Below are 10,953 nucleotides of genomic sequence, written 5' to 3'. Positions count from 1 at the left end.
GACGTTTCTCCTTTTCATTCATTCATGTGCTACTAATGAAACAAGCAAAAAGATGAGTGGTGCTATATCATGCTGATGGCTGCGCTGCATCTTCAGCGGATTGAATTCTGGAGGCTTCAGACGTGAGCTGAGCTTCCAGCTGAAGCCGCACGCTACTGGAGTGATGGGTGCCGCTTTTAACTTTATTTGACATGTGCACCCTTTGGAGAGCGATGTGCCACTTTTTTTGGCCACCAGCTGGTAGATCTGAAAGTAACACAACAATTGCGATCGATGTGCCGGCATTACACATTCGCCATCTTGCAGAGGCCGTGGACGCGGGGGTAACTAGTCGGCCCCTGGAGTGACGACTCGGCCTGCCGAATGCCAATAGGACCTGTCGGCTTTCCAGTGGCCGACAAGATACCTATCGGCTTTCCAGTGGCCGACAAGATACCTATCGGCTTTCCAGTGGCCGACATGTTGGTGCGGCTGTTGCCGCGGACGTTCCCGCCCACGGCGCCGTTGAACTGGTCCGGGAACACGAGGCGGGCGTCCTGTCCGCCGCTCCCGCCCGAGAAGAAACCCAGATTGAGGAGGCCGTTACTCCCCGGCTGGTGCTGCTCAGGCAGCTGCATCAGGCCGTGGTAGGCCTGCTTGTTGCCGTGGAGCAGAGAGGTGTGGCTGGTCTGGCTCTGGTGGCCGTCCTCGGCGCCGCCGAGGTAGAACGGAGAGGAAGACGATGATGTCGGTTGCGCGCCGCGGAACGCGGGGGAGCCGGCTGACGACTGCATGAGGTGCTCGAACTGCGCCGCTGGATTGCTGCCGATGGTGGTGGTGGCCGAGGAGTGGGCCTGGTCTTGGAAGGACTGCAACTGATGGGAGGCGGCCATCCCGGAGAGGCCGAGGGCCATGCCGCCGGTGCCGCACATGCCGGCGCCGATGGGCGGCACCCGCGCACTCTCCTGCGCCAGTGCATCGCAGAACGCACGGTGGGTGATGAAGCTGTCCCTCCTGGAATGCCCAGCAAGTTGAGAAAAAACACACCAAATGCTAACTAGACAAGTAATCTTTGTAAACTGAATCTCATAAGAGAAAATCTGCAAACGGAAATCAGTAGTTCTACGCAATAATGTGAGATAACAAGCATGTAGAATCTAAGGTTCAAGGGCCTCAAAAGAAAAAAAAACTAACACAGCGCACTGGGGGAATACCACATCTGCCATCGGAAAAATTGACTAGATTTGCATGTGTTATGAAATATCTCCTTGTGGAATTCTCTAGTCAATGTTTTAAATCCTCTGACTAAGGCATTTGGCAGATAGCCTCTCAAACAGTTAATAGCATAGCTAAATGAAGCTATAGCTTCTACGATCCGTTTGGTGCTGAGAAATGTAACGCAAACGAAAATGATAATAGCCTGCGAACGTTACCGGCGGGACGCACATTTGAACTAATTTCAATAACGTTTAGTTACTTTGGAACCAACAAAACAGCACCTAAATTTGTGAACACAAATAACTTGGACCTGCCTCAAATTAAACAACTATAGCAAGCTATAGTGGCCGCTATAGCCAAATATTTAAAACCTTGGTAGATATGTAAATATGAATGCGAAGAGTTTAATCTTAACCAAGTGAACTTTATTAGTTAGTACTCCATTGGTCCATGAATGTGTACGACGTATATATTTTGACCGGGAAAATTCAAATTTCAAAATTTCAACCAACACAATTAGTCAAATTGTATGTAAGTTTATTAGGATATAAAACTCGAATTATATTAATATATTTATGTTTTAAGTGCCTTTGAGATGATTTTTTTTTTTTGCAATAAGCAACATACTAAAAGACAGATTTAGAGTCAAAGACTAGTTTGCCGACTTTTTTATGACTAGTTTCATTCTCATGAAACTCATTTCACCTCACGAAACTTTGATTATCTCTCTCTTCCTCTCTCTCTCTCTCTCTCTCTTCATTTATATGGTGCTATATCAGCATATTTGCTAAGGGTCTGTTCGAGACTGCTCTGCTCCATCTTTTTCAGGTCTATTCCCAACTTCGCTAGCCAAACAGATACAACTCATAAACTCTACTCCAGAAAAGAAGGTGGAGTTGAGAGGTGTTTTGTGAAGCACCTAAAGGTGTACTCCAGAAACAACAGTTTAATTTTTGTGGAGCTGCTCCATGGTGGGATCGGTGGAGTAGAGTTAGGCCCCGTTCGCTTGGAGGAATTCTGGATGAATCTAGAGGAATTTGTGAGAGAAAAACACTGTTCCGGATGAAAAAAAAAACCGGATCAAGCCGGGTTTAAGAGCACGCGAACGGGGCCTTAGTGGTGCAGTTCCAAACAGACCTTAATTAAGTTGGTTGCTTATTTAATGTCCATGAAACTCCCATTGAGACGCTAAGTTGAGACTAGCCTAAAGCAAGTTTGAACTTGATTATTCCCGAGCTCTTCAGAAAATTAAAAAACTATAACAAAAAAATTAAGCTAGATTAATTTTGTGTGTTGCCAAATTTTCAAAATAAATTGAAATGGTTTTCAGAATTTTTGTAGTTCCCTCTAGAAATTTATGAGCTTAGGTGTATATAAGGGTGTGTCCCAAACAAATAGCTGGTGAAATTTCACTGTACAGAGCACCCAGATAAAAATGTGACCATTGACTATCACCTAAGAATAATTTCAGCCAACTTATGAACAGACCGAGCACAAATTGAAGAGCTAATTTGTCTTTCCGATGGAGCGCGTAGAAAGGGGAAGACCCCCCATGCATGACAGTATGAATAGTGCAATGTGTATTCAAGTTCAAGCCAAAGGCACAAATGGGATCGGAGAGGTAAAACTGACGGAATTAAGGAATTAATTACCACGCCGCCCAACTAGAGCTAGCTAGGACGTACGTACACAAATGCTGACATGGAGAGATAGCAAGGAGGAAGAAGACTAGTAGCATGTGATGCGTTTTTACATGAACAGAACGTTTATGCTGAAATTTAGCTTACTTATACTAAAATATTGTGAGAGTAAAACACGGTTCAATAGCTAAACAAGCGAACAGAGCGTGGATCGATCGAGCAGCAATGTGGCATGGCAGTGTTTGCTCGCATGGATTCGCTCGCTGCTCGCATGCATGCAGTGTTTGCTACAAATAAAGAGCAGGACTGTGGTGGCCGGGTGCGTGAGAGCAGAGACGACGTAGACGACGACGACGCCGCCATGAAAAGAATAGATAGAGCCGGGGGGAGCAGCTGTCGCTGCATGCATGCGCGATGCATCCCATCCGGCCGTCACACTCACATGAGAACAGAACAGGCCAGACTGCCTGCTGCTGCTGCCATGGCCGTACGGAGTACGGAGTACGTGCAGCTCGCGAGACACGCATATATATGTCATCACGTGAACAGGTGGGGATCATGTATCCATGGAGATGGATCACAGAGGCATGGAGAGGAAGAGAGAGAGAGAAGGCAGGCAGGCAGCCCAGGCCAGCAGGATACGGATTCCGAGGCGAAAAAGGAGACTGGCTTTTGTTTTCTTCTCGAGCTCCCAAAACGACCAGCCTCAGCATAGTACTAGTAGTATTCAACAACGTGCCGTGCCAGTGCCGGTGCCACTTCGGTTTCAGCAGCTCCATCTTCCTTTCGTTTAACAATTTGCAACAATTTCTTCTAGTCGGGGGCCAGCAAACATTCGCCATCTTGCGATCGATGTGCCGGCATTACATTCGCCATCTTGCAGAGGCCGATGGACGCGGGGTAACTGGTCGGCCCCTGGAGTGACGACTGGCCTATCGGCCTGCCGAATGCTAATAGGACGTGTAGGCCACCCAGGAGCCGACAGGTTGACAGCGCCGATAGGCCGAGACATGTCGGCTTTCCAGTGACCGACAGGATAGCTATTCATTAAAAAATTATTTAAAATGAAATCGCATTACACCAAGAGTAATCTTACATGGGGGCACCCCAGATATCACTACGAGCACTCAAAGCACAGCAGTGGTGTGGCAAACCAAGCACAGCATCCCTTGCAACCTGATAATAATTTAGTTATTATTAGGCGAAATAGCCATTTGGACCCCTAAACTTTCGCGCAAGGCTCAAATTGGCCCCTGAACTATCAAAACGTCCACTTTAGTCTTTAATCTTCTGATTTACAACTCAATCTCATCCATTCTGCGTGATTGTTGGACACGTGGACAGCTGCACATGGAAAATGTACAACTCAATCACGGCGTTTTCATGTCCGTCTCTTTTCCTTCCTCACGACGATACGGAGAAAAGAGAGACAGAGCGAGGATTGGCAGCTTCGACGGGCATGAGATCGTCGAGGTCGTCGGCGACGGCGAGCCAGGCACGCCGTCGGGGACAATGAGGCTGATCGACTTCATCCCCATCGACATCTACATCCCATCAGTGGAACAGGGCGCGCTCAGCAAGAGCCGGCGCAAGCGGCGGTTCCTGGACTTCCTTCGCGCCCACCCATCCAAGGACTGGTTCCTCCGCTCCACCTTCGTCGGCCGCCTCCGCTGGAGGAGTAGCCACAACCAGGAGTCGGCAGACTCAGACGACGACGGCGACAGCGGCGGGCGGCGCTGCCCGCGGAGGCGGTTCCGCGTGCCGTTCGTGCGGAAGATCAAGTGGGACAAGCTGTGGACCTACGCGGTGAGCTGGTGCAGGAAGCCCGAGAACTTCGCGATGATCATCTGGCTGGCGTTCGTGGCCGCCGGGCTGCTGCTGCTCTTCATGCTCATGACGGGCATGCTCGACGACGCCATCCCCGACAACGAGCAGCGCAAGAAGTGGACGGAGGTGATCAACCAGATCCTCAACGCGCTCTTCACCATCATGTGCTTGTACCAGCACCCCAAGATCTTCCACCACCGGGTGCTGCTCCTCCGGTAGCGCCCCGACGGAGACCGTGAGGAGATCAGGAAGGTGTACTGCAAGGACGGCGCCTCGCGCCCGCACGACCGAGCGCACATGCTCGTCGTGGCGGTCTTGCTGCACGTCACCTGCTTCGCCCAGTACTACTGCTGTGCCCTCTTCTGGAGCTACACGTGCAAGGACTGCCCGGACTGGGCGCTCAACATCGGCTACGGCCTCGGCACGGGGTGCCCCGTTGTCGCCGGCCTCTACACCGCATACAGACCGCTTGGACGGAAGGAGCCCGACACGGAGGAGTCCGCAGCGGCGGCGCCGGCCAAAGCTGCTGCTGCGGCGCAGGACCACAACAGCCGTACCGAGAACGACGACGCAGAGATCAAGATCTACAACCGTCGCGTGGTGGTGAGCAGCCCGGAGTGGAGCGGCGGGCTGTTCGACTGCTGCGACGACGGCACGGTGTGCGCGCTGTCGGCGACGTGCACCTTCTGCGTGTTCGGCTGGAACATGGAGCGACTCGGGTTCGACAACATGTACGTGCACGCCTTCACCTTCATCCTGCTGTGCGTGGCGCCGTTCCTCATCTTCAGCATGACGGCGCTGAACATCCACGACAATGAGATCCGCGACACGGTGGTGGCCGTGGGCGTGCTCCTGGGCTTCTGCCGCTTCCTGTACGGCGGGTTCTGGCGGTCCCAGATACGGAAGCGCTACAAGCTCCCGGGGGGGCGCTCCGCCTGGTGGTGGTGCGGCAGCGCGGCCGTGGGCGACTGCGCCAAGTGGCTCTTCTGCTGGACCTGCGCGCTGGCGCAGGAGGTGCAGACCGCCAACTTCTACGACGTGGAGGACGACCGATTTGTGGCCGTCCTGGGCACGCGCAACGGGGAGGGGCGCCCCGTGCTTATGCTGCTCCTACGCGAGGCGTCCACCACGACGTACACACGGAGCATGTCGTGCTCGCCCATTTTTGACGACGCGGCGCGCGGCGGCAGCGGGGTGACGAGCCCGCTGGGACCGGGGATGGTCGAAGCCGCTGCCATGGAGAGGTCGGCCACGTACCACCCCATGAGGCCACCGCTGCCTCCACTGATGCAAACGGAGAGAAGACTAGGACCGACTGTAGGCATACACTCCACCTTTGTACTCCAACGATATACCTCTGTTGCAGCTGTGTACTGAAAAGAGAGACAGGGTGAGGCCGAGAGGAAGGAAATGAGACGGACAGGAAAACGCCGTGATTGAGTTGTACATTTTCCATGTGCAGTTGTCCACGTGTCCAGCAATCATGCAGAATGGACGAGATTGAGTTGTAAATCAGAAGATTAAGGACTAAAGTGGACGTTTTGATAGTTCAGGGGCCAATTTGAGCCTTGCGTGAAAGTTTAGGGGCCCAAATGACTATTTCGCCTTATTATTATATACAGATACATCATCCAAACTGGGCGGGAGCTTAAGCTCGTCGGCTACTTCAATCAATTTGTTAAAACACCCAAACAAACAAACAACGACAACAACAGCAGGGATCTGATGCTCTACCAGGGATGAAACAACAACAGCAAGCTTGTGTTTAGGATTACAATGATCCAGGGCCTTGCAGGCCCTGGCAGACGTGGCAATAAACACATGGCAGTTCACTTCGAGACATCACCACCACCAACACCCGCCTCAAGGCACAACTGAAACACACCACAGTTCCTTTTTTTTGTCCTTTTCCGGGCTAACGTGTGCCGCTCCGGGCAACATTGTTGCTAACTTCAGCGGTGCGGGCATTAGCCATATGCACCGCCGACGCTTCAATTGCATCTCCTCCTCTCTGAACCCAACTTGACTGCCTCGAGTGCATGCCAGACCGGCCTTCCACAAACTCTGCTGGAAGATCTCTGCTCAGATCTGGGGATGCATGGGCTACTCTGTCCTCCTCCTTCTCATCAAACATGCCCCCGAGCCCTGCTTCTAAGTCCCTGATATCAGCTGTCGTCCTTGGCTCGTCCCAAGGTACTACTGGCTTCCTGCCCATTTCAAGATCTCCAGTGGGCTTGCCCCATGCTGGGGCTCATGAAGCCCCTAGACTGTGAGCGCGTTTGCTGCAGCCCTTGCTCTACTGTCACCCTTGCCCGGAAATTGTTCTTCGAAGGGGGGATAGCAGTGCAGAATATCTCTAGGAAATTGTTCAGAATACCTCTGTTATATGGGTTATCGCGCCGATCATAGCGATACCTGAAATTCTCATATGTTGTCTACAAGGAAAATGGGTAAAGGATTAGACTACTGAACTGCAGTTGCAGCATCAATGGGATGAGAATTGGAATGAAAGCTGGACCTACCTGGTTAGTGCTCATCAGGTATAAATGGAAGACAGATAAACCACCCACAAACCATACACAAAGAAAGCAGTAGATAATCAGAACAATTGAAGCTGGTGTCTTCAACAAGGCCTTCCAAAGTGACAATTGCTCAGCGTCTCTAATCTTGATCACATACACCCAACAGAAGGCAAATACATACAGGCAGAGCAATGTCGTCGAGAAGACAAACATATAGAAGAACCGATAATTACGCTGCACAAATACATTGATGATCAGGCTTAACAAAATACATAGAAAGTTAGTCGACAAAATTTGAAAAAAAAAGAAAATGTACACAGAAAGAGTAGCTCTGAATATCAATTCAAGTGTACATGCACAGAACGCTTGTTCTAATATAAGGACGCCTATAAAACAGCCAGTAATCTTGAGTAACTTACCAGTCCTATGCACTGACCAACCCATGGACAGTGATGATCAAACCGTCCCACACAGTTATTGCAAATGGAACAGTGTGAGCATCGAGGTGGTCGGTACAGCATGCAAGTATCACAGTATTTGACCCGCACACTGATCCCATTTACAACAACTTCCTTTGTGCGAGGCAAACGAAATTGTTGTGGAGTCTGAACGCCCGTATCATTGATCCCATCAATGGATTCAGGTTCAGGAGGATGAGTATTACGAGGTATTATACCAGGATCTCTACCGGAGGCACAAAGAAGCAGCATCAAATCCTGGTAAAAGAAAATATGTTCAGTTATATGTACAAGTCGGGGACCAATACTAGGATACCCGAAGAGGAGGAGCTAATAACCATCAACATTGATACGTCCGAGCAGTCAAGAGCGCGACTACAGCTCCAACCGATCCCTAGGTGTGCAAGCTCCGCCTCGCCCGACCTCTGAGGGTTGGTTCCGCCTCGCCCGGGCTCTAGGGGAGGACTCTGCCTCGCCAGACCCCAAGGCCACAGGCTCCGCCTCGCCCGACCTCTGGGGGAGGACTCCGCCTCGCCCGACCCCAAGGCCGCGGGCTCCGTCTCGCCCGACCCTTGGGTCGACCATCACTACCGGTTGGTAACACAAACCTACTGTAATGATAGGTTTATCACTGCCGGTTCGTGTTAGCAGCCGACAGTGATAATCGCCTAAATTTTCAACAACGGTTCATAACACGAACCAGCGGTGAAAATCATTTCACTAACGGTTCATAATACGAACCAGCGGTGATGAGTATCACCGTCGGTTTTTAGCAAACCGACGGTGAAACTGGCGGCGGTGATTACCCTTTATGTAGTAGTGAATATGAATACCTTTTGTCTTTAACACTAATTTTGGCTAGTTATTATTTGTACTTGAAATTGACTCTTTATTATTTATTGTACTCAACATTGAGCATATTTCGTCGAGTCTTTATTGTGTCGTGCATCGAGAAGGTATAATCTATGATCATCCCCACAGGCGAGCGATCCTATTTCATGTAGTATTTTTGTTTTTTCTAGCGAGTAACCCACCACATTTCCTACACTACAACACATGTGTGGATCTATGGCCATATGTTTACATCATAAATCCTAGAAAATTTGTCACAATAGGGAATTCTATGTCGCTTGTGTCATGAAAATTGGTTCATAGATCATGCGTGTTAAACAATACTTTATGACAAAAACATGTTTTTCGTCATAGATGTTATGATAATCATTGTTTCATCATAAATTTATGACACTTTATTTTTGTCACTATCTAATCTAAAAAAGTCACTAAATGTATTGATACCTATTAAGTCCCATGTACTAGACAGGCTATTAGTGGAATAAATCTAATTGTAGGTCTAGTTTGGTATGGGACGAGCCATTTATGCTGGATAAATTTTGCACCAATTCTGGTCCAATTAAATTATATTCTACCCATCCGTGGACCTAAAGCCCAATTTTTCGCATTGTTATTGGCCCAATGTTCATGATACTGTTTTAGGCGCAATGGTCTTATATGCACCAAACCAACTATAATGTTCAGTACACTTTAAAGCTCATTCAGAGAAATACATTAATTCAATAATGTATAAATAACATACCAAGAAAAAGAATATGTTCATAATATACATAACCAACGGCAAAAGACACAAAAACATATAGGAAATAAAACAAACAAAATGGCACCCTACTTTGACAAAATCATCACGTATATATTAACAAGATCGATCTCAAAGATGTAGCAGTTGGAAGGGCATCGATACTTTAATTTTATAGGGGGTTTATCATACCACCGACAATGTATGAATATCACATAATATTGTGATAGCATGGCCTCTCTCCCTTCAATGAAAATCAACACATGCATATGACCGCCAACAAACGGGTTCTGGTGGCTGCTCCTCCGTAGGGATGAAAACGGATCGGATACGGACAGATATCAGTGATATTAGATCTGTTTTCACATTTTTGTCCAGATTCGGATACGAATACGGATAGTGTCAACCATGCCAGATAGGATACGATTGGATATCGACATCATAAATATGCAATTTGAGTATTCGGATACGAATACGGTATCGGATGTTGAATATCCAGACTCGGATACGGACAGATCTAAACCTCTTTAAACGGTTTCGGTTTCGAATACGGTCGGAAAATATCCATACCGTTTTCACCCCTACTCCTAGGTGTCAGAATTTTGTCATCCCCTTCTAGACGCCAAGTCACCTTGCGATTACACGGTATAACACAGACACAATGTATGCATGCACATCCGTCTCTATGAACGCACGCATGTCGTAAAGACGGGCCATTTAGCCGGTCGCATAATGAGAAAGCAAAAACCGAGTACAGTACTCTGACCTCGTAACGCTGTCCGCTAAAACAATCTGAGCTATAGCCAACCATGCAATTTTAATCTAGAAAAAAAACACAAAGCACGGTTCTGACACGGCTGCTACAGCATGCATCAGAGCCAAAATTAACTAGATACCGGCATTTAATTTAACAACTGGTCCAGCCTTCTCTGCTTGATCGATTCTTCCATGATCCCCAGCAGGAGCTACACTATAGTACTACACTAGTACCATCAATCTCCATTCAATAACACAATATCGATCAGTTCACCATTCATGCACCGTGCAGCACCATAAACATATATCATGGTTGATGACTTCATGGCCTCATCCTTTTTTTAGCACAATGGCCTCATCTTCATCAGCCAAATCCATGAACCCTAGTCGTTGGTTATGCTGCTGCTACTTACCTTGCATGCAATGCAAGAGCCAAGAGTAGTGGAGAATAGTGCATGCGTTGGTCGTTTGGGATTTCGATCGCCTACTTCATTTCTGGGTCCAATGATCCCATGCCAATGCCCGCGGCACCGTGCCGCAGCGGCAGCCCCGCCGCGCCACCCATGCTTCGCATGACGCCGCCGCCGACGCCGAGGAAGTCTCTCGTGCTCAGCTTGCTGTCGTCCATGCCCGGGAAGCCACCGCTGAACGCTGTGCCAGCTCCGCTCCCGGACGCTGCGAGCGTGTTCATCAGGTCCCAGAAGCCGAGCGGAGACCCGTCGGCCATCCAGTGGCCGAAAATATCATCCCTATCGGCTTTCCAGTGACCGACAGGATAGATTTGCAATTGTTCATTAAAAAAATGTTTGACAGAAGCTGGAAGGCCTATAAATCCCCAGCAGCATGAACTACATGTCTCACCAAAATTTGACGCTGAAATGAGCAATCTGCCCCACCTCCAGCCCTCCCCTGCTTATTCTTGGGCCACGCTTCGTTACTGGATGACTCGTCGAAATGGGGAA

The 10,953-nt window shown here is 49.0% G+C and overlaps 1 protein-coding gene and 2 pseudogenes across 1 annotated transcript; 1 reads left to right on the top strand and 2 right to left on the bottom strand.

Moving 5' to 3' along the window:
• Positions 1-284: 284 nt before the first annotated feature.
• LOC136500129 (protein indeterminate-domain 4, chloroplastic-like) lies at positions 285-1,205 on the bottom strand. The gene is made up of 2 exons (XM_066495525.1): positions 1,194-1,205; positions 285-1,079 (listed from the first exon to the last, which is right to left on the bottom strand). The coding sequence occupies exons 1-2, from the start codon at positions 1,203-1,205 to the stop codon at positions 285-287; spliced, it is 807 nt and encodes a 268-aa protein (XP_066351622.1).
• Positions 1,206-4,187: 2,982 nt separating this feature from the next.
• On the top strand, positions 4,188-6,041 carry LOC136500128 (uncharacterized; annotated as a pseudogene).
• Positions 6,042-6,375: 334 nt separating this feature from the next.
• On the bottom strand, positions 6,376-7,896 carry LOC136500546 (probable protein S-acyltransferase 7; annotated as a pseudogene).
• Between the last annotated feature and the right edge of the window lie 3,057 nt (positions 7,897-10,953).

This window comes from Miscanthus floridulus, chromosome 13 (genome assembly GCF_019320115.1).
Source record: "Miscanthus floridulus cultivar M001 chromosome 13, ASM1932011v1, whole genome shotgun sequence".
Taxonomy (NCBI): domain Eukaryota; kingdom Viridiplantae; phylum Streptophyta; class Magnoliopsida; order Poales; family Poaceae; genus Miscanthus; species Miscanthus floridulus.
This window is presented reverse-complemented; position numbering and strand designations above follow the sequence as displayed.